We start from the raw sequence: 23,959 nt of genomic DNA, 5'->3' as shown, positions 1-23,959 counted from the left end.
GAGACTTAGCAGTGCTGAGTCAGTTTTGCTCAACTACACATCTGATGCACACTCGGCACTGCTACATCAGATGTAGCAATCTGATGTAGCAGAGCCGAGGGTGCACTAGAACCCCTGTGCAAACTCAGTTCACGCTAATAGAATGCATTGGCCAGCGCTGATTGGCCAATGCATTCTATTAGCCCGATGAAGTAGAGCTGAATGTGTGTGCTAAGCACACACATTCAGCACTGCTTCATCACGCCAATACAATGCATTAGCCAGTGCTGATTGGCCAGAGTACGGAATTCGGCCAATCAGCGCTGGCTCTGCTGGAGGAGGCGGAGTCTAAGGTCGGACCTGAATGGAGACTGGTGTGGAGCGATCTTAGACTCCGCCTCCTCCAGCAGAGCCAGCGCTGATTGGTCGAGTTCCGTACTCTGGCCAATCAGCGCTGGCCAATGCATTCTATTAGCCCGATGAAGTAGAGCTGAATGTGTGTGCTTAGCACACACATTCAGCTCTACTTCATCAGGCTAATAGAATACATTGGCCAATCAGCGCTGGCCAATGCATTCTATTAGCTTGATGAAGCAGAGTGTGCACAAGGGTTCAAGCGCACCCTCGGCTCTGATGTAGCAGAGCCGAGGCTGCACAAGGGTTCAAGTGCACCCTCGGCTCTCCTACATCAGAGCCGAGGGTGCGCTTGAACCCTTGTGCAGCCTCGGCTCTGCTACATCAGAGCCGAGGGTGCGCTTGAACCCTTGTGCACACTCTGCTTCATCAAGCTAATAGAATGCATTGGCCAGCACTGATTGGCCAGAGTACGGAATTCGGCCAATCAGCGCTGGCCAATGCATTCTATTAGCCCGATGAAGTAGAGCTGAATGTGTGTGCTAAGCACACACATTCAGCACTGCTTCATCACGCCAATACAATGCATTAGCCAGTGCTGATTGGCCAGAGTACGGAATTCGGCCAATCAGCGCTGGCTCTGCTGGAGGAGGCGGAGTCTAAGATCGCTCCACACCAGTCTCCATTCAGGTCCGACCTTAGACTCCGCCTCCTCCAGCAGAGCCAGCGCTGATTGGCCGAATTCCGTACTCTGGCCAATCAGCACTGGCTAATGCATTGTATTGGCTTGATGAAGCAGTGCTGAATGTGTGTGCTTAGCACACACATTCAGCTCTACTTCATCGGGCTAATAGAATGCATTGGCCAGCGCTGATTGGCCGAATTCCGTACTCTGGCCAATCAGCACTGGCTAATGCATTGTATTGGCTTGATGAAGCAGTGCTGAATGTGTGTGCTTAGCACACACATTCAGCTCTACTTCATCGGGCTAATAGAATGCATTGGCCAATCAGCGCTGGCCAATGCATTCTATTAGCGTGAACTGAGTTTGCACAGGGGTTCTAGTGCACCCTCGGCTCTGCTACATCAGATTGCTACATCTGATGTAGCAGTGCCGAGTGTGCATCAGATGTGTAGTTGAGCAAAACTGACTCAGCACTGCTAAGTCTGCATTCGCATAGGAATGCATTGGCCAGCCTTCGGCCAATCAGCGCTGGCTCTGCCGGAGGAGGCGGAGTCTAAGGTCGGACCTGAATGGAGACTGGTGTGGAGCTATCTTAGACTCCGCCTCCTCCAGCAGAGCCAGCGCTGATTGGTCGAGTTCCGTACTCTGGCCAATCAGCACTGGCCAATGCATTTCTATGGGGAAAAGTTAGCTTGCGAAAATCGCAAACTGACAGGGATTTCCATGAAATAAAGTGACTTTTATGCCCCCAGACATGCTTCCCCTGCTGTCCCAGTGTCATTCCAGGGTGTTGGTATCATTTCCTGGGGTGTCATAGTGGACTTGGTGACCCTCCAGACACGAATTTGGGTTTCCCCCTTAACGAGTTTATGTTCCCCATAGACTATAATGGGGTTCGAAACCCATTCGAACACTCGAACAGTGAGCGGCTGTTCGAATCGAATTTCGAACCTCGAACATTTTAGTGTTCGCTCATCTCTAATTAACACCTGTCAACGAGTGGGATACATTAGGCAGCAAGGGAGCAGCCAATTCTTGTTATAATGGAAGCAGTAAAACTGGGAAAGCTTTAGGGTAAGTTCACATGGGGTTTTTTGGACCAGAACCTGAGGCGGAGACCGCCTCAGGTTCCGGTCCAAAAAACAGGTAGCCGTGACTGAATACCAGTGCACTGCATCAGCATCCAGTCATGCATTCTGCTCCGGATTAGGCCAAATGAATGGGCCTAGTCAGGAGGAGGGAGTGTCTTCAGGCCAAATTGTGAGGCAAAACGGCCTGAAGAATGAGCATCTCGCTTCTTTTTCCAGGAGCTGGAACAAGCCGGCTCGCGGAAAAAAACACCTGACCGGCTCCCATTGACTTCAATGGGAGCCATCTTTTTAGTTAGGATTTTGAGGCGAATATGGCCTCAAAATCCTGACCAAAAACTCAGTGTGAACTTACCCTTAAGGTCTGAGCAAAATTGACCAGGGCCAAATTGTGATAGCTAGACGACTGGGTATCCAATATATGATTGGGTATATACAGTGATCCAGTAAAGAATAATCTTTAGCCAGGTGACATTGTCAGTTAATTCTAACTTATATGCATGAGCTCTAGGCCATCTGGACTGATTCCATAGAGGAGCTACCATAGCATAATGTTTTGGAAAATGTAATGCTGGCTATAACAAACAGATGTCAGAACACACAGTGCATCACAGCTGTGCATTGTTTTGTGTAGCCACAGATTGGTTAGACTTCCCATGGTGACCCTAGTCCATTGCTGAAAGTGACTACAAATGCGTGCATGAGTATCACTATTGGAGCATATAACAATGCAAGAATCTGACCTGGTGTGATAAATAACATTTTCTTTTACATCATAGTAATAGTGTGTGTATACTACATGGTATAAGGATGGCGGCAGTATGAACTATGGGAAGTAGCAGAGCTACTATGGGCAGAGCAGAAGAGGTCAGTGTGATGCTTTGGGCAACATCCTGGCAAGAACCATTCTGGGGGCTCAGTGGTTAGCACTACAGCCTTGTGGCGCTGGAGTCCTGGATTCGAATCCTGCCAAGGACAACATCTACAAGGAGTTTGTATGTTCTCCCTGTGTTTGTGCGGGTTTCCTCTCACACTCCAAAGACATACTGATAGGGAAAAAAAAAAAAAAAAAAAAAAATCCTTTGGTTCTGGCATTCACCTGGAAGTTACTTTGGCATGTACCACCTACATAAAGATGAATACATAAAGAATGTTTAATGCAAAAGTATTCAAAAATGGTATAAGGGCTATGAAAGGAATATGCCTTCATGTTCTCCAAATTTGATTTTGATCAAGCTAGGATGTGCTAGAAAAATAAGACAGATCTACGGTGGTCACACTATTCAGCTATTATGCTGCTAATGCCTTGGTTTTAAAAACCATACAATACATTCCAGGCTGAAATTTTATTAGTGCTTACCAAACTTAGGTACAGTGAGTCCACATTGCACAGATGGCTAACATAATACCAGCAAATTATTTTGTTCTCATTAATAAAGATATTGTATACCATCACAGCCTAATATCTCAGAGCCAGGCATATATACTTTCCTATGAAGCCTGATGATTATCTCTAAGTCTCATACTGTGGTAGCAAAAATTCACAATTATAGACAGAACAAGATGTGAAGTGCTCTATAGAAGTCTTAACCACTGAGCCACCATGATACTACCATTGTTGTTTAGAAGACTTAAAGGGATATTCCCAAAAAAGTAACCATTTATAAATTTGTAGATAATTAAAAGTTAAACATTTTTGCAAATATAAGTAATTAAAATGTTGCAAATTTAAAGATTTTCTCTAAATATCTTGTAGTGACAAGTCGGTTTTTTTGGTCAGTTGCCATTGGATACAACCATGAACACAGAACCTTTTTAAGCTCAGAAAATCAGTCATGATGTTCTTATTGTGGCCGGGATATCTTTTCATACATGTAATGTCGCTGACTGATGACCCTGCTACAATAAGGACATCATGGCTGGATTTTTGATAAGTCCCAGACCATAGAAAGCTTCTGCATTCGTGGTTGTATCCATTGGCAACTGATCTAGACAACAGACTGTCAGCACTAAGATGGTTAGAGGAAATCTTTAAAACCCTGCAGAATTTTTAATTACCTAATTATATTTGCAAAAATGTTTAACTTTTAATTATCTCTAAATATGGATATGGTTATGTTAATGGGAATACCCCTTTAAGTTGTTTCTTCTTTTTGCTACCACATAGCTACAAGTGCTACATCGTACATAGAAAATTGGGCAAAGGAGATTCAAATCAAAGATTGTACACTCAATGGGGGGCATTTATTAAAAGTTTTCATGCCAATTTTCTTGAGAAAAGTGGAACAAATTGCACAATCATTCTTATCCAGAAAGTACCACTTTGTCCATTTTCCAACTTGCTCAGCACTTTTTTAAAAACCCTGTGTGGTGCAGAATGGGTATCAAAGCAGGCTGAAGTGGAGACGCCTTGGTCCGACTAATTTAATATAAGTCACGCCAGCAAACTGGTGTGAGTTATACGTGAAATCTACTCTAGTCCTTGACCAGCATTCTGGCACACAGAACCTTTTGGGGTATAGTATGCCAGAATTATAAATCTATCTATCTATCTATCTATCTATCTATCTATCTATCTATCTATCTATCTATCTATCATCTATGTAATCTATCTATCATCTATCTAATCTATCTTTCTACTGTTTACATTTACAATACATATGAATAGATTATTATTTTTATTAGATATTTTGTTCTTTTTAGCAAAAAATCCCTGAAAAGCCACAAAATGCCCAAATAAAAGGGAGATGTTAGAGGTTAACAGGACCTTACACTAATATGAGAAATAATAGTCACTGGAGCTTTTCTTGTCAGCAACATTTACTAGCAATCTGCAGCTTGTAAACACTATTTCGATACTCTCCAGAGTTCATTTTTATAACACAAAATAAACACGTAAGAGCTATGTTTATCGCGGAATTACAACATATTTATTTTAATTTATTTTTGATTTTCAGCCAGTTTGCAATAATATTGATACGGCCTTATTGTAAGTCTCAGACGTGATCCAAGGGCTCCAGTTAGACTCTTAATATGCATTGATTGGTTCCATGTTACAATTACACTCGATTTAATGCAAAGCATTTGCTTATTTCTTCTGGAAAAGAATAAGATTTTGTGGATTTACCTGTATAATATATCATAGCATGTAAGCTTCTAAAAGTACTTTGTGCAGGTGAATACCGTATGTGGTTATGACTCAACACCATTTATTGTAACCAATATTTTACACATAGAAGTTGGAAAAATGTAAGAAAATGTATAGTAATATATGTCCAGAGCACTGATAACAGGAACAGCATTCATTATGTTCTGGAAAATGATATAATTACAATAATCCATAAAAGCTCCGTTACAATTTAAAAAGAAATCAGGATGCGTCACATTTTTTTTCGTGGGCACCGGAAATAAGTACACTATTTTTATGCAATGTCCAAGAATTCATGGACCATGACCGTGACTATAAATTATTTAGGACTTTCTGCAGAATTGCAGGTAAAGTTACTCAGTCAACTAGATGTTACGAAGCAATAGTGGTGGAGCCCAAAAGAGTTAACTGACTAACTCAGCCCTGCCACATCTACTTTGCAGCCACAGTTCACAGTGTTACCTGCTCTGCTGCTTTAAATAAAGGTCACATTAACTATTATTTTGTTTCCTCGATTTCTACTGAGCAGTGACACGAACGTATCACAGACAAGAATGCAATTACTTAGTACTATCATCTGTCGGGACGTGCTTATGAAAAGTGCTCGATGCTTCACATAGCACAGATGAATGTCTTTCGTGTGACATCATGTTTAGGACAGAAGTGATGTAATATGATGATGCTGGCAATTTCACAATCTCTTATCCAATGTTATTAAAGTGGTTATTTTTAGTGTTTAAAATAGAAAAAAATATTTGAAAAATATTAATAAAATATATTGAATATTTTGAAGGTTTGGAATCCAGAAACAAATCCTTACTGTGGTCAGATTAAGGGTACATAGTGTGCAGTAAATTACGTAAAACACGTTTTAGCTGCCTTGATTGATTGTACATGATATTCTTTATGCAGCTGGTTTTACTCCCATAGTAAACAGACCACATAATATGAAGATGAAAGTGATATTCTAAATGAACATTATGATACCCACTTTCCCTTTTCTCAGTACAATGCTTTATAAAAAAAAGCTGCATTTCCTATGAGGCAAAACTTTGTGAATGAAGAGGCCTGCGCTGTAGTTAGACAGTTGAACTTATGGTCTAACACCCAGACTTTGCCCTGTGTATGTGACCTCAGTTATCGATTAACCAGGGCTAACAATCTGGTATTTCTTAATCCGGTGAATGGAAAGCAGTAAAGGCAGAATTTGGCCGGAGACTTTATTATGGCTCAGGACCCATGGGAATGCACCCATGACTGGAATGTAATGCAAACGCTTCTACATGCAGGATACAAACAAACCAGGCAGCAGTTATTCTCAATGGAAAAGTACCAGCGCTTGTCTATTATATTGTACATGGGGAAAGGATCAGAAACAGCTTAGATCTGCTGCAATAGGATCAAGTACACGAAGGGCATTTAAGAAGCCAGACTCTGAGGCCTGTACTGTGTAACAGAGCTATCATATAGTTACACTGCAACCATCCAAACTATTCAGCAAGTGCCGCCCTTTACTTCTAGAAAATGCATATACTTAGGACTTTAAATATAGCCTGCCTCATGCCCATACCAGTGGGGTTCATGTAGCATTGCATAATCTACTGTGTATGTAATTGACATTTGTCATCTGACAAGTTAGTGTTAATATGCTCAATGGTTAGCAGAGGGTGGATCTTCCCTGTTACTTCATGGTTTGCATTTCTTCCTGAAGGTTCAGATAAATTAGGTCACCTGGCATAGACAAGGTTAAATATTCTTACACTTTGTTTTTTTTTCGGCTGCTGGGGAAATATCCTGACGTGCAGGATGCCTAAACACCCACTGGATTTCAATCCATTAACAACTTGGGCCCATAGTACCCAGTTGTCAAAAAGTAGGTCACCAAAAAAAAAAAAAAAAGGACATAGATAAGCCAAAAACATCACAACATCAACACAACAGCTTGAAATATGTGGGTGTAAACAGGGGCCTAGCTACAAGATCAGCAGTTCAGGCTGCATTATAGATTATATGTCCATAACTTACTGTTAACATGCTGTACAGGTATAGCAGAGATGAGTTTGCAGTTTAACTCTGTGAGGCCGCATTGTAGATTCTCCATGAGTGCCATGGAAAACTACAGATAACAACATAATGCCATGTGATCGTGCCAAGTGACTAATGAGATGAAAGTCAGCTGAACCAGATGATTTTGGAGGGACCGACAGCCTAATATATATATATATATATATATATATATATATATATATATATATATATATATAGTGTCCTGACTTTTAAATTAGATGTCAGGGGAGAAAGGGATGGGGCTTTTTAGAAACAGCTGTGATGCATTTGATACCAACCCCCTCCCCGCTACAGCTGTGGGTATCCAGTCACCTCTAATATGACATAGGTCATGAGTAAGACGCAGGCTCATTTGCCTTTTATTTTTGTAACACTTTTGTTTCCCAATTCCTTCCTGACTACAAACAAATGTAGCTAGAAGAACACGGGAAGGAATATTTGACATTTCAGGTGAGAACAGAAGCTGTAAAGGCAGAACAAAAAGTATCCTGGACTCCACTGCAAGGGTTAACACCTAAATAAGAGACAGCAGCAGAATGTAGGAAAGTATTTGAAATGAGACTACTTCCTGGGTGGATGTTTGTGTCTCCAATAAGGCAGCGCTGCTCTCTCTCTACAGTTCACACATACATATGTAGCAGAGCATGTCTTTTTTTTGCTTTGGCACAGCTCGTTGTTATATTACGCATATAGGATTGCAGGGAGACCTACAATGCACAATAATGGAGCCGCAAAGAGTTCAACTACAACTTCAGCTCTGCTACATAAACACTTCCATGGAAATGATAACAACCTTGGGAAGCAGTGGATGAGTTAAAGCCATTGTGTCAGTGATTAAAGCTGTCATGTTATAGACACAGGCTGCAACATAAAACCATGGTCAATCTGATTAGTTGGGCTATAATCCTGTTTCCGGCTACTGATGTAAGAGTTGTGACTTGTCAGTATGCCGCCTGATTAACCCCCCATGCTAGAAGGATCCCTATGCTGTATATGGGGGTCTAGTATCTGCCATAATAAGAGGTGTCTGTTTCCTGTAGACAGACAAGCCCCACCCTAGCACCCAAACACACCATGTAAAGACTGAACTCATGGTGGTTTCTATGTAAACTCTCCCTGCCATACATAACACATTGTCACATTGATCTGCTGCGGATTCAAAGGTCACATGTAACCAATGTATAATAAAAATGCCACTGTCACACAAAAGCCTGGCATCAACACACAAGTGGGCAGCTGCCAGACACAATATACAGATGTATACAGAATACAATGCAGAGGTACATCACAGCAAATGACATGAAGGAAGAAGAATGTGCATCATATGCCAAATAATACCATACCCCTTCCAGTCCATGCCAACACAGTCCAAAGAGACAAGCCCCTAGTGAAGCATTACAACAAGAGGTTAATGTCCTGCCAAAGTAACATGTCGCAGAATGCATTGCTCACGTCCATGCTGCAGAATGAGGGCTCCAGCTGCATAGATCCTAGTCCAGACAGTGAGGGGCACAACATGGGGGACCCCAAAGGCTGAGAGCTGGCCTTGCTACCCTGCCCAGGACATTTAGGAAAGCTGCTGGCTAGAGTGAAGGAGAAGAAGGCTTTTATTAGTGTGCATTGTGCAGTGTCCCCCTGAGTGCACAGTGTACAGAGTGGATTATGTGCAGCACACAGTACACACAGCCGGACCCCTCTCTTATGTCACAGAATAGCAAATTAGTTCTCAGAATTTCGGGGCTGGCCTTCCAAGTTGAAAGCCTACGTCACGGCCAAAGGCACACCACGTGACGCCTCCAGCCGGGAGAAACCAAGTGGCTCAGGGGGGTCCGGGTAGCCCTAAATGCCAAACGCCCGGTTAAGACCCACAATAAAGATGAGCCCCTATGAAAGGGCTTTTTTTCCGGCTGGGCAATGTGCCTGGATGGACACGGAGTGCCCGCAGACGGCGACGATAGGCAGAAGGAGGGTGAAAGGGGCTGGCTGGGAGACTCTCCGGCCTCCCCTGCCTTCATATAATGGTAAGATCAGAAGCTCAAATTCCGAGAATTGAGCCCTGTTGATTCTTAGAACTGGGGGTTCTTAGAAGTGGTGATGCAAGGATTTTCTAGGAAAGCCCTACCAGGTGATTGCTTCTCTTTCATTCTTTTTTTTCTTCCTTGCCAGTTGCTGGGGCTGGAGGCTCCTGGCTCTGCTCTCCTTAGTGCACCTCTTATTTATCCTCTGGATTTCTGGTCACTTCTTCAGGAGCTGCCAGTGTGCCTGTCTGGAGGCTGAGCCCATTCTCTGCTCTGCCTGGCATTGCGTGCCATGTCCATGTTGTGGTGGCATTAGTCTGCCTGCCTGCCTGTCTGTGCTGTGCCAGCCTCCCCGGCTGTGTCTGGCTTCTCTCTACTGGCTCCAAGGACAGCAGTCATGTATACGTGTGTGTGCGGAGCAGGCAGGGAGGCAGCGGCGGGATCTGCACCTGTGCCCTCAGCCCTCTCTGCCCTTACACCGGGGTACTAGGGATATAGTGACATCTTATCAGAGAGATGGCTGGCAAGTGGCGCCCTAAAACTGCGACCAGAACTCCAGAAGGATTAAGAGGATTTATGGCTCGAGCCTAATGGTCCCAGATCCACGTTTGGTGGCTGTGGGGATTAGGGAGCTTGTTATGGTGTGAGGGTAATTACAGATGGGTGCCCTGTTCTACAGATGGGCGCAAGGTATGGGGTGTCCTCTACCCAGATGGGTGCAAGGTGCCCTGTACCACAGATGGGTGCAAGGTGTGGGGTGTCCTGTACCACAGATGGGTGCAAGTTATAGGGTGTCCTGTACCACAGATGGGTGCAAGTTATGGGGTGTCCTGTACCACAGATGGGTGCAAGTTATGGGGTGTCCTGTACTTCAGATGAGTGCAAGGTATGGGGTGTCCTGTACCACAGATGGGTGCAAGGTATGGGGTGTCCTGTACCACAGATGGGTGCAAGGTATGGGGTGTCCTGTACCACAGATGGGCGCAAGGTTTGGGGTGTCCTGAATTAGTGCTAGGTACAGGGTTTGGCGTGCTGGCTGCAGGGTATGGAGTGTGTGAAGTAGGTCTGGCTGTAGGCTTTGTGGGTGCCCTTTAGAGGTGCAGGCTGTGGGGTGCACGGTGTACAGACATGCGAGCAGCTCCTCTCCATTTACAGCGCGCCCTCCTGTTTGCTCAGTGTTTACTATGAAGGAACTTGGCACAGGGCGGGCGCCTCGTAAATCAGCATCGCCCAGTGAAGTTGTGCTGGCGCCGCTCCACACGCTATTCCTGGAGGCAGCAGGCAGAGACCACCTCACGTCCTCGTACGGGGGTCCCCGCCGCTCTGCGCCATTTAACCCATCAGTGATGTCTGGCAGACGCGGGCGCACGGACTGTGCCCATAGTCCGCCTCCAGGTTCAGTCAGACGGCGCTGTTACCTGCGTCTGCCTCTAGTCATTTACGCTACTATGGCTGTCCTTCACTGTCATGTGTCACTTTTTAGTCATTTTGAAGTCCTATGTGATCCTGTATGTGAGGTGTGCTTACGTCCATACAAGTGGTGCCAGGTTAGGCACAGGTGCCCTGTAGACTAGGCGCAGAATGGATCTACCAGGACGCCACATTGTATGGGGCTGTGTGTTATGTAATGGGGGTCCTGCTGGCTTTGGGACGTTGTATATGCTGTACGCTGTAATAACGTGTACGTATGGATAGTGAGAGTCGCTTCCCCCGGAGCCTCCAGCCCAGCGCAGGAACGCCGTCCACACAAGTGGTAAATAACATATGCTGGTCGCCGTGTCTGGGACTGGAGCGCCCCCTGCCGTTCACAATCAGAATGTCGCTCTTTGATAAAATTCCCCAGCGACGCGCTAAATTTAGAGACACGCTGCTGCTGGCTTTGCGTTTACATTGAGGGGAAGCTGCAGTTACCTCACTGTCTAAATGGCCTTTTACACGGATACTTGGAAACCTAGCCAAGGGGTTAAATAATACATGGCTCCCCCTGTGGCTTGACAGAGGTTAAGTGGAGGTTTCACATTCCTCTGCACTGGCTGAAAGGCAGGAATGGATTTTTAGGTTGTGTGTAAGAATATGACATAGTGCGCCATTAATCTCTTTAGATAATGGTCTTATATTTCTTCTGGAGGCCCCTTATTCGGGCTGTGGTAACGACAACGTGCGACTATTGCGTATAGTGTGTCTTGTAGTGACTTCTTAGTCATGAATTGTAAGATTGCAGATGTTGCGGAGTTGTGTTTGTCATGTGGCATTGTTATCACAATGTGTTATATGTTCATATTCCATAAGGAGCCAATTTAACTTAACCTTAGTATTTTAGCCTTTGATATGAAGGGGATTCCTTATAGATATTTATCACTGTGCAGCCCCCGAAGAGTTAAATGAGTCACTTCTACACTTCCGATGTCCATTGAACAGACTAATATTTTTAACATGTCTGATTCTTTATCCTAGCTTAGGTATCAAATGTAGTAAATATAGAATGATGGCCCCTTATTGCCTGTATGTTACAATAAATGTGTACATATCTAGCTTTAGTCAGTCATTTTGGAGTCCACGGGTGACGACGGGCACTGGCGTACAAGCTGGCACTATTTTCTGCCCTGATAATTGTGTACTATCTATATGTAGCCCTGGTACAGCTTACCTGCAATTTAGGGGAAACTTTAGCAAAATTAGACAACTATAAACCTCATTCAGCCCTGATCCATAGATGTGACACCCGCCAGCAGGTTGGGTGGCATAAGCCACAAAAAAGTGACAAAATATAGGTTCCATAATAGAAACTTGTTCCTTGGCGATGTGCTGGTGTCGTGTTTGGGAGGGCAGGAATGTAGTTGGCCCTGTCACTAATACTGCTCAGGTTATTTTACAAAGGAGGTGTCTCTGTGCACTGCTACTAACTCATGCATTCCTAGCCAGCTCCTTGCCAGCTCTCCAAGCCCTAGACTTGTACACTGTTATTTCATGGCCAAGCTTCTGGAGCCTGGGTGACTTGGTGGAAAAAAAATCACATGTTGAGTCAGGATTCAAAACTCTATAAAACGTTTCTTTTTTTAAGCGAGAAAAGGGCAAAACATCAGAACAAACGTGTGTGTGTTTATCCTAAAACAACTTTTCTTAGGGACATAATGGAAGCTGCCTGCCAGTGTGTGAATAGAGGTAGAGTACTGCCATCTACTGGCAGCATGAGTTACATCGCGGACTGTCGCTCTTTGAGATGTTTCGCTGCATGCACCTGAATGCTTAAAATGTATATTGCATTGCTTCCAGACCCAGCCATAATTTGTGCATGAGTAATATTAAATGTGTCTTACCCGAACGTGATCACAGACTGTCTTTTCTGACAAATGTATATGCCTCATATGAATTTTATACAATACAATTCTACTTTATGTATTTTAAATAAAAAAAAAAATTTTCTTTGTGAAATTTTTATTATTTACTTGGAGTTTAAGGCATAATTTGTTGGTGGGAAAAAATAAAGTTGTCACCCTTCCCTACACGTGTAGTGGACGTGTGTAGGGCTTCTTCTTCTCAGATACCATGTCTGACACTGGGGAAAGGGTAAAGCTGCCCTTATCTCCTTGTGCAGCATCAGGAGAGGCATCCCATTTTCATATGGGATAAGTATCTAAGAGCGGTCCCAATGATTGAGAGAATGGGGGTCTGCGAGTTCTCCATGTGACCACCACTCCATTCATTGTATGGGAGATCACTGTTTCAGGAGTCCCTTAGAAATGAATGAGGAATTGACTGTGCATGGACAGCACACTCCATTCACAAGGGTTACTCAGGAACATTTCTGATCATTGGTGGTCCCAGTAGTCAGACCACTAGAGATCAGATACTTCCCCTTATCCTGTGGATAGGAGATACATGATCGTAGTAGGAAAACCCCTTTAGCCTACTGGAAGAAGAGCAGGCAGTGGATCCTCGTGTACTTACTGCTACATACCTTCTTTGTAAGGATGATTTAGACTTCCTACATTTATTCCGTTTGCCATTATACATGACGGCTGTGTAGCCGGTAGGATTAACCAGTTCAGTGCTTTGCTTGTTGCTTTGTTTGTAGCTCTCAGAAGTTGCTCTTCTCTGATACTGTTACAAGTTGTTGGTTAAATAAGGAATGAGTAACATTGCAGGGAGAGCGCGCTGCCAGTCACAAATCCCAGGCGGCTTGTGTATTTTTAAATAATTAATCCAATGAACTTGAAAGTGATTCTCCGCTGGAAAGCAAACTAGGAGAATTGCCCCTCACATCCTTTTCCTATGTGGAACATGAAAATGCCTCTTTTTTATTAGGGCAGCATTATAGATCATACATACTATTTTCTTTTCTAGAAACATTTGCTGGGTGGCATGAGCTACAAGCATCAATGCACCTTAGTGTAGCAGGGGACACAGCTTTTATTGTCACATAAAATGTTGAAATATGGTACATTACAGCAAATATTCACATAACCATATCACAGCCTGTCGTGACTGGGCATTGTAGTTGTGTTTCTTTGATCAGACTATCCAAAGGCCCCACATCTCCTTTCCTGGGTCTATTCTTATCCTGTATGCAACTATACGAGCTTACTAAAAAAAAATGGTGGAAATGTATTATTCCATCTATGCCAGTGGTAGATACTTGGCGCAAGGCCCTTAGTTGCACCAGTGATGTGACACATCCCCTGTTCTGCTCTTCACTCGCCAGTTTTTGCAAAAGTGAGCAGGCCGGAGCGGGGATGCCATGGCCCAATATATATATTTTTTTTATAGCTTAGCTTTCTGGCATGCCGGTTACTAACTGGTGTAGATTACCTCTCTGGTGCACGGCCATGTGCCTGATTTATTAAGAAGCTGGGATCTATTGATATTTCAGATGACCCTTGCGCCTGTGCCCTTTATTAAAACTGGTGTACAAACTAACAGTCTTAATAAATTTGCCTAAATGTACCAGAATTCTGTTATAATTTACGGACAAAAACAGGCTTGCCATGCTCTACATTTATCAAGTGTTTGAGAGACTATTTTTTAGCAGTTTGCTACAGTTTTTTAGAGGTTTAGGACATACCACACTTAAGGTAGAACCCATCTGTAAGGGAATAGACATTGAGATAGCAAAGCTTTTCTGCTTCTCACAATCACTGACATGTTTGTACTGTTTTACTCAGCAAAAACTTCTACATCATGTTGCCTAGCATCCGAAGTACTGGGGTAATTTACTAGAAAGGGCCATGGCTTGTCACAACCTGCTACAGACTAGCAGATCCTGAAGAATATGCCAAATCCTTATGCTGTTATCGCCATCTAGTGGTAGATTATGGTAAACTGTTGCTTCATTGAAATAGGTCCTAAGGCAAAAAGTAAGACATCTAACTGGTGATCCAACATCCTCTGCTTTAGAATATAGATCTTTTTTGTATTTAAACCCGCACAATGCAGCGATTTATCTAGTTCCCACACCTTGTCCCATCCCAAAGCAATATGGCTGCAATCTGTGTAACAATGGCATTCACAATAAAAGCGATTATTTAGGTGTCCAGTGTAAAGTGGATACTTTGTACTTTTTGTCGCTTGGATACTGAATTTTGAAATTTGACAAACAAAATGTGTCTTGTTTTAGGGAAGCCCAGAGAGGAATGTATATTGTAAGTCTGTGTCCTAGACTGGCTTTCCAGGAAAGCTCTGTGTAGTAGAGTTCATTGGGTGAAGTAATCCCAGTCTGAGTCAAATATTTCCCAGAATGATATGGCTGGAATATCCACCCTGTGTGAAAGAAAACAATGTACAGCAGGTAGTGAGTGTTGATAACATAGGATATGTAGCTGTTAATGTTCTACTGGCCTGGTATGTCTGCAGGAGTCTCTTCAGCACTCTGTGTATAAGGTAATGTGTTCTAAGTTATATTGTTGTGTATCTTGGATATTTTCTTGAGTTGCCATTCTAGATTATTTGGCTATGTATTCTTTCTGGAAATCTAGTTGAGATTGTATAGTAAAACAGTCAGCAATACCATATGGCATGTGCTTCTTATGTGATGGATGTCACATGTTATGGATTTATTACATTTTGGCTGACTACAGAGTTCCTTGGCTTATTTTGTGTGTAAATGTAATCCAACAGTCAGTGATTTTCTTCCGACTTGTATGATAGGTACTCTTTCTGAGTGGATGGGAATGTACAAAAAAAAGGTAGAGAAACTACTGAGTGTGGAAAATACCTAGTTTCAAGGTTCTTTGGAAAAGGAAGAGGAATTGACCACTATATTTTTAGCCTTAGCCATTTAGTACCTGTTAGGTTGTTTTTTTCTTTTCTACTGAAAACAGTATGCAGTCAACTTCCACTTTCCGCTCTCACAGGTGGGGGGGATACGAAATGTACTTAGACTGATACATGATCAGCTCTACATTCTAGTGCATGAAGGAGCAATATTCAAGTATTACATTGCTTTACATATGGTTTTACATTGGTCCATGGTTTCTATGGGGCTCACACTGTAGTCTTTCCATACCATCACACCAGTTACTTGGCCACTTTCTTAAGAAGTCACATATTGTATATTGAAATAATCTAGAAAATGTAATAAAATATAAACTACATTCAGATCTTGCTGGACTCTAACATAATAACCAGAGCAGCCAAAACTTCATCGCGGTCATGAATCATGAAACATCTAACTGTACATCAAAATAATTTGTCAAGTCAACTGTTGTCATCTAACATGCATACTCATATTTTTTTTCTTTCTTTTTTTGCAGTTTTCAAAGACAAGTTTGGGTTTTAAGTTGAAACTTTGGGTAAGTACTTGTGTGTTTCATTTATTGTGTGTACTGTTTAGTCTTTGGTTATGCACCTGCATATTACTCCACTTTCATAACTGGTGAAAACTCACTGATCCATAAATAACACAAACCACCAAAAGTGGAAGTTGAAACTTGTTTGAAATGTAATTCAGACAAGCAATGTTCTGAGAGAAATATAACAGCTAAGCTTAGTGTATATACAAGGATTAATGTTGTAAGTCTTCTTTTCTCTAGGATAGGGGCAACAATGACATCTGCAACTGACAGCTGCATCCAGTTCACGCGACATGCGAGTGATGTCCTCTTGAATCTTAATCGTCTTCGAAGTAGAGATATCCTGACAGATGTGATCATCGTTGTGAACAGGGAACACTTTCGAGCTCACAAGACAGTCTTGATGGCTTGTAGGTAAGTTGTAATAAGTTATTTGTACATCGGTGCGTGGGTGCTTTCTGGTCGATTGTTCTTAGTGGTCAATGAATGTTATCTTGTACATGCATGTATTAGGCCTTTGTTGGACAAAAGGCTCAAATATGATTTTTTTTTTCCCAGTGGATTATTTTACACCATCTTCACAGACCAGATGAAGTGCAACATGAATATCATCAACCTAGATCCAGAAATCAGTGCAGAGGGATTTAGAGTCCTTTTGGATTTCATGTACACATCTCGTCTTAGTTTAAGAGACAGCAGCATTATGGCAGTCATGAGCACTGCACTTTATCTACAGATGGAGCATGTTGTGGACACCTGCCAGAGGTTCCTCAAGTCCAGGTAACATTGCATACATCATTAAATGTTTTGTATCATGTTTATTTTTCCATACTTAAAATGATTTTTTATTCAGGTTTTGTAGATAACATTTAGCTAATTTATGCTATAATTGTAATTTTTTTTGTCTTTGTACTTGACAGTGAAGATATTGTGAGTTCTGTGAAACCACCTAGAGGAGAAGATTTTCTACAAGGCAGGTCGATGATACCCGATGTTATGGCCTACAGAAACTGTGAGATATCAGAAAATACTGTACCTCTTCGTAATACAGCCATCTGCGATGGAAGGTCCTATATACCCAACTTGTACAATGGTTCTTCATCTTCATACCCTCTGTACAATCACATTCCAGTCCATGGGTTTCTCTTCCCGGATGATGAAGTAAGAGATGCACAGATGGCTGACATCCAAAGATCTAATAGATATCCTAAGGAAAGTGTGTTACCTGGAGAAAATTCAAGGACTGTGCTGGGAGATTACAGGAAAGCGGTCACAGATTTGTCCGTCAACGTGTGCCACAGCAACATTTACTCTCCTAAAGAAGCTTTGGAAGATCCTCGTAGTGACTCTCAGTACAATGTGCTTGCAGGCTCCCGATCTGCTGGTCCATCCGTGAGAAGCAGCCCATTCTATAATTGCGAGAAAGGGAAAGAGGAGGAAAGAACATCCTCAGAGGATGAAATAACGCACTTTAAACCTACAAACTCTCCTGTCAACCGCAAAGGTTTGGTTAGCCCTCAAAGTCCCCAGAAGTCAGACTGTCAACCTAACTCTCCAACAGAGTCCAGCAGCAGCAAAAATGCTCGAATTTCACAAGGATCTAGTTCTCCCTTGTCAAAATCTTCTACAGACCCAAAGGCTTGTAACTGGAAAAAGTATAAACTGCTCAATTCCCTGAACCAGAGTGACAAAGAAGGGTGTACCAACCAAAGTGAAATGGCCAACCTGTCTCCACCATTTTACACTTCTCAGACAAATTGTCAACAGCCAGTTAAGTCAGAAAATATGGACATTCAAACGTCATCAAAACTTAATGGAAGCCCGGAAGACTCAGCCGTGCCTCAGGCTAGCAAATTGAACGGTCTTGTAAACAGGTAAATACTAAAAAACTATAACATCATGCTTCTTTTTACCATTAGTCATACACAGTTGAATGTGATTTCACACTGAGCTTTCTATTATCTATGTTTGTAGTTCTATGGAAAATGTTATTTTCATTCATCTGTAAACACAAGAGTAACTTGTTATTTCTTTTAACAGGAGTTTGGAAGGGTCACCTCTGAGCAGTGAAGGACATTCACCTCTTTACATCCACACAGCCAAGTTCAACATGTTTTCTTCGCAATCTCCTCCAGAAATGTGTCCTCACACCCCTGGTTCTACCTTTGGAGAAGAAATAGCTGAGACCCAATCTGAGTTTTCAGACTCAAGCTGTGGTAAGTTTCTGTTTGAAAGCCAAAAGTATCTCAGTAATCATTTAGGATGCTTCTGATATATGCTTTTGTACATCAGTTCCATTTCAGTATCACTATTTATTTTAATAGCATGGAATTTCGCTTCTATAATTTTATTTCTGTTTTTGTTATCTATGCAGAAAATGGCACTTTCTTTTGTAATGAATGCGACTCTCGTTTCTCTGAAGAGGGCTCTTTAAAAAGACACACTCTGCAGATGCACAGTGATAAGCCCTATAAGTGTGACCGCTGCCAAGCTTCATTCCGCTACAAGGGAAACCTGGCCAGCCACAAGACAGTACACACTGGTGAGTTACCAAATTGCTACAGGATTGTCATTGACTTTCTTTTATAGAAATGGATTCTATTCTGTTTTAACTCTGGTAGAATTGGTAACCCATTAAGAGATGGTAAATATTCAACGGATGTTACCCCATCGAAACTTAGAAGACAGCTCTCAATCTGTCTCTTACAAACACTTACCAGTTGTAATTGGAACCTCTGCGATTCTACATGTGGTCTAATATTGATACACTTAATTTAAAAACTGACATTTATAATAATTTTCTTTTCAAGAAATATTTTACATTTGTTATTTTTGTTAACTTTATGTCATCTATTTCTTTAAACTCCAGGTGAGAAACCATATCGCTGTAGTATTTGTGGTGCACAGTTTAACCGACCTGCAAATCTAAAGACCCACACAAGAATTCACTCTGGAGAAAAGCCGTATAAGTGTGAGACATGTGGTGCCCGCTTTGTACAGGTACGTGTCAAATAGTCTCAAAAGGAGTTTAATCTTGCATTACTAAATTGGATACTCTTTGCCTAGTCACATCTAGGGGTCTTTACTTTTACCAGTCAGTTTAATATTGTCTTACATATTACAGAAAGTAGTTAAAAGGTTATGTTTTTGTAAAGTACACACCTTTCTTTACCCACAGCTTTTATACACTTTTCTTCTGTAAAAAAAATCTATAATTGGTCCTTAATAAAAGCATATCCTATCTTTCATCATCTACACCAACTCCAGTTCTCAATAGGCACCTCTCCACTGATTCTTTATAATTTTTCTAGCTCCCACTGTTCCTGAGCAATCAGTGCAGTTAGTTTTGGTTCTTGATATACTAATTAAGCTCTGTACTGTCTAATAGGTGGTCTTGGGCCAGAACACACAAGGGGTACAATTCTGATCTCTGATACTGTCCAATCAAAGAGCTCAGAAACATGCCCCTGCCTGAGGCCACCTGTTTGATAGTAGGGAGCCTAATTATATTGGGCACCAAAACTAACTGCAGTGATTACTTGGAAACAGTGGGAGCTAGAGGAAAAATCAGGGGGGAGGTGCCTATTAATGGATGTAAAGAACTGGGAGTTGGAGTGAAATATCTTTTTTAAGCCTTCAGACCTGTGCAGGTCACTGTATTTCTTTGGTTACAGACTGTGACCCCTGTGTGTAGTTCAATTCTACAGTCATGTGTTCTGCCCATGTACCTCCTCTGCAGTCACGGGCTTCTTCTTATTTGCATGCCTGTAATAATGTTCCTTGACACTGTTACAATACCTTTCTTGGGGTGGAAGGGGTACTGGAACAACAAATATGTAACATACTGTATATCCACTCAATACATATTGAAATAAATGTCAGCATGTTGAACAAAGCTATTTTAATGTTTATATCAAAACTCATGCTTTTTAACTAAATGATTTATATTTTGTATCTTTAGGTTGCTCACCTCCGTGCACATGTGCTTATACACACCGGAGAAAAACCATACCCATGTGAAATCTGTGGAACTAGATTCAGACACTTGCAGACATTAAAGAGCCATCTACGTATCCACACTGGAGAGAAGCCCTATCATGTATGTCATCTACCTAAAACTGTGTACTACAAAGTGCTATGTTAGTTCATTTGTTTTAGTTGTCATTTGAATATACTAAGCAGGTCAATATACAAGTGATATACAGCTGACTAAGTTCTCATCTTCACATGTGTTAGATCGGTTGCAGAATTTGTTGTGACTGTCCCATTTATCCAAGTAGGAATTTCAGAAAATTTTAAAAACTGCATTTAAATCTGTGCAATGGATTTTGTGTTTGCCAAAATCTCTGCTGCGTGTGAAGATGACCTAATACATAATGATTTTGGTTAAGTCTTAGTACAGTATATTATTTGGTGGCACAGTTTCAGAATGGCTATTACAGTGCTTTAGCAGTTTTAATGTAGAAAAGTGTCACTGAATAAGGGGACCTTTTACAATTTGGATCGATAGCTGATGTTTCATATCAATATTTTAGTACTATTTTTACTAATACTATACTTTTTTTTTTTTTTTTTTTCTAGTGCGAAAAATGCAATCTCCATTTTCGTCACAAGAGCCAACTAAGACTTCATCTGCGCCAAAAACATGGTGCGATCACCAACACAAAAGTCCAGTACCGTGTGTCTCAAGCAGAGCTCCCCACTGAAATCCCAAAATCTTGCTGAGCCCTGCCCAGTGATACTGGAGTGCCTCTATTTGACCTTTACGTGCATATGGGAAAAACAAAACAAAAAAACGGGTTTAGCTTTTTTTTTTTTTTTTTTGTCCTGGTCATGTGAAACGTGCGCCCTTAATTGTAAATATATATATAAATATACATTTTTTTCTAAATATGTGTGGCATAGTGACCATTCGCTCTTTATTATTTTAACGTTGTAATTTTCAGTCTGAGAGAATCAGATTGTTGAGGAAAAGACTGAAAGAAGAGAAGCCTGTTGCACCTTGCTGTGTGGACCCAGCCAACAATGCACTGGTACTCCCATGTGGAGTGAACTATAGCTTTGGAAGCACCAGCTGTATAAGAATTTGTCATTATGCGAGTATGTTTATTTTGGGAACGATTGCATATCATCTCCTAATAATAATGGTGAGGGTTAGCATCTATTAAGAATCCAGTTTCTGAACGACCATACTTTAATAGGTAATTCAGTAGCTGGGGATCCACAAGTTGCTTACAATTTCTGGGTGCTTATGCCTGCAATAAGGCATTATTGTGATTATCACACTTTCCATTTATTAATATTTGCCAAGATGCCAGACAAAAAGCACCTTTATAATTTAAGATTAATCTTGGTGACTAACTAGTGTAAACTAGCTTACTAAAACTATATAATTATCAACAGCCATGTTTTAGTGACTGTAAAGAAGCCAAGTACAAATTGGGAAAAACCACAATCTGTTGGGAAGTTGAATTATTTATGAGTCCTCTTACCAATTCCTCAAGATTTGGGTGCCATTTGGCTATTGTATAGATGCAACATATGCACTTAAACTAAGCACCTTTTCAAGGGAGCTGTGCCACCTTGTGTCTCTGTTTGTACCTGTATTCTTAATAATGATCTACATTTGGCACCTTTAATAAAAACACATTAAAATGCAGTTACATATATAAATGTACCCAATGAGGGTGTTTTGTGCGAAGGGGACAGTGTTTAGCCATGTGCAAAAGTAAGACTGAATGAATCACTGTGTCAGTGCCAGGTGGTAGATGTCAAACATACTGATGTTAGGGATAAGTCTATGGAAATCTCATGGCTGCTACAGGACCTAGCAATGTACCAAGCTGTGGTCCATCGCAAGACTGTCATGGCAGAGTCAACTGTCATTCTAGAATAGTGAATGAAAAATTGCTCTATTCTGCGTGGGCAGGGTTCAGCAATTCTCCCGCCTTAGACCCCTTCTTTATAAAGCAATAAGGCATTCTTGAGTCATTGCCATTGATAGCCTTGCCCTTTAGATTAGGCTGATATGACCCCAGAAAGTACCTTTTTGCTACAGCTGCAATATTATACCAGCACTAGGAGGCACCTAAATCAGATATTTTTCTAGTGGCTAACTTTCTTGCACCCTTGAAACATTTACAAAGTATTTAATTTTATGGTATGCAAAATGTGCACTTGTAAGGCGAAAAATAGAACAAAGAATTATTGTGTATGCTTTTTAAGAGAGGGCTTTAACTTTTGTTATAGTTTTAACCAAAGGAAAAGGAATTTATGGCAGATGTAAATATATATATATTCAAAAAAAAATAAAAATATATATATAAATATACCTATATTATGAAGAGTAAAAAATAAAAAGGTTTAAAAAAAAAAGCGCTATAAAGAAAATCTGAAATACAGCAAACATTTAGATTGTATCTGCGGGCAGAATCCAATCTGAGATTGTTTTATTGTGATAGAGCACTTACAAGATATTTTAATGTATTGCACCAGTGTACGTGAAAAGTTATTTTGTCTAAACGCAACAGTCTGTTTGTATTTTTTTTTTTTTGTTTTGTTTTTGGAAGTGAAGGTTTACAGTAAGTTTTAAAACTCAGACACCCTGTCGAAGGATTAAGTAATTTTTGTTCTTGTATGTTTGTAAATATGTATATTTTGTCGTTGGTGCCTTTTAACCTCATTGGCGCCAGGGGGAACAGCAACACCTTGCCAGTCCCACTGGCATTAAAGGGGTTAATGAATGTTTTGAACCCAATCCCTTTTTAAAGGTACATCCTAAAGCTAGTCACTAATCTTTAGGAAAGGTCAGTTATTATTTTATTATAAATATATATATATATATTTTTTTTTTTCGTTCTCCTTATGTTGATTTCATGACGCTTTGTCCTGCTTGTGTTAATAATAAACTGCCGGGAGACAGGGTTTCGGCTGTTTCTAAAACTGCATTATTGCAATGTAAACAATAGCTGTACAAGTAGAAAAAAATAAAATCCTCAACAGCAAAACAATGTCTGGTTCTCTGTTTATTTACAGAACTCTAAACATACTGATGAAATTGCATTACAAAACCCTAAAACTAATTCAGTCTTGTTGGTATTTCACTCAAATTGTATACGTGATATTTGGATGAATTGTATGCATTGGCTACATTTACACTTCATAATTTGTCAAACCACATCAAGCAGTTTTTTTCTGGTTTCGTAAAGTTGCTACACAGATTGGATGGACAATTACGTCAGAGAGCTATGTAGGAGAAAATCAATAGTATGTGCTCTAAAGGCCATTGCTTACAGCCTCTGAGAGGTGAAATGTAGAGATGAGCGAGTAGTATTCGATCGAATACTACGGTATTCGAAATATACATACTCGATCGAATACTACTAGCTATTCGCAGTAATAGTGTATAGCATTCGGCAAATCAACGCTGGTTCTGCAGCAGGCTCGTCCTTGCTAGTCAGGAGAGCTAGCAGCTTGCTGTTACGAGGGAGCTGACTTTTTCTCATAGGAATTAATTGACCAGGTTCTGCCAGAGGCTCGTCTGTGAGGAGACGGAGTCTAAGATTGGACCACAGCAGTCTCCATTGTGGTCCAATATTGGACTCCACCTCCTCACAGACGAGCCTTCGGCAGGACCAGCTTTGGTTGGCCGAATGCTGTATACTGGCCAATCAATGCTGGTCAATTCATTCCTATGAGAAAAAGTCGGCTCCCTCGTAACAGCAAGCTGCCAGCTCTCCTGACTAGTAAGGACGAACCTGTGGCAAATCAGCGCTGGTTCTGCAGTAGGCTCGTCTTTGCTAGTCAGGAGAACTAGCAGCTTGCTGTTACGA

At 41.4% G+C, this 23,959-nt stretch overlaps 1 protein-coding gene across 4 annotated transcripts; it reads left to right on the top strand.

Moving 5' to 3' along the window:
* The first annotated feature begins 9,255 nt into the window (after nucleotides 1–9,255).
* On the top strand, nucleotides 9,256–23,127 carry BCL6 (BCL6 transcription repressor). 4 transcript variants are annotated; one of them, XM_075268536.1, is made up of 10 exons: nucleotides 9,256–9,342; nucleotides 16,089–16,127; nucleotides 16,368–16,541; nucleotides 16,686–16,907; nucleotides 17,048–18,001; nucleotides 18,168–18,343; nucleotides 18,502–18,669; nucleotides 18,997–19,127; nucleotides 20,089–20,226; nucleotides 20,709–23,127. In XM_075268536.1, exons 3-10 carry the CDS (start codon nucleotides 16,381–16,383, stop codon nucleotides 20,850–20,852), a joined length of 2,094 nt encoding a protein of 697 aa, XP_075124637.1. In that variant the 5' UTR covers nucleotides 9,256–9,342; nucleotides 16,089–16,127; nucleotides 16,368–16,380; the 3' UTR covers nucleotides 20,853–23,127. The 4 variants fall into 4 exon arrangements, with proteins under 4 accessions (XP_075124637.1, XP_075124639.1, XP_075124636.1 ...); XM_075268538.1 differs by lacking the exon at nucleotides 9,256–9,342 and adding an exon at nucleotides 9,380–9,446 and having other exon boundaries at nucleotides 16,373–16,541; XM_075268535.1 differs by lacking the exon at nucleotides 9,256–9,342 and adding an exon at nucleotides 9,380–9,446.
* The last annotated feature ends 832 nt before the right edge of the window (nucleotides 23,128–23,959 follow it).

The sequence above is a fragment of the Leptodactylus fuscus genome, chromosome 3 (genome assembly GCF_031893055.1).
Source record: "Leptodactylus fuscus isolate aLepFus1 chromosome 3, aLepFus1.hap2, whole genome shotgun sequence".
In the NCBI taxonomy this organism is placed as follows: domain Eukaryota; kingdom Metazoa; phylum Chordata; class Amphibia; order Anura; family Leptodactylidae; genus Leptodactylus; species Leptodactylus fuscus.
The sequence above is the reverse complement of the archived record's forward strand: the minus strand, read 5'-3'. Positions and strand labels throughout refer to the sequence as shown.

Excerpts from the sequence above, each read along its gene's own strand:
- BCL6 (XM_075268536.1), top strand. The coding sequence starts at position 16,381 with ATGACATCTGCAACTGACAGCTGCATCCAGTTCACGCGACATGCGAGT. Across the intron at positions 16,542-16,685 it reads ACAGTCTTGATGGCTTGTAG|TGGATTATTTTACACCATCT; the intron begins GTAAGTTGTAAT and ends TTTTTTTCCCAG. Across the intron at positions 20,227-20,708 it reads CTGGAGAGAAGCCCTATCAT|TGCGAAAAATGCAATCTCCA; the intron begins GTATGTCATCTA and ends TTTTTTTTCTAG.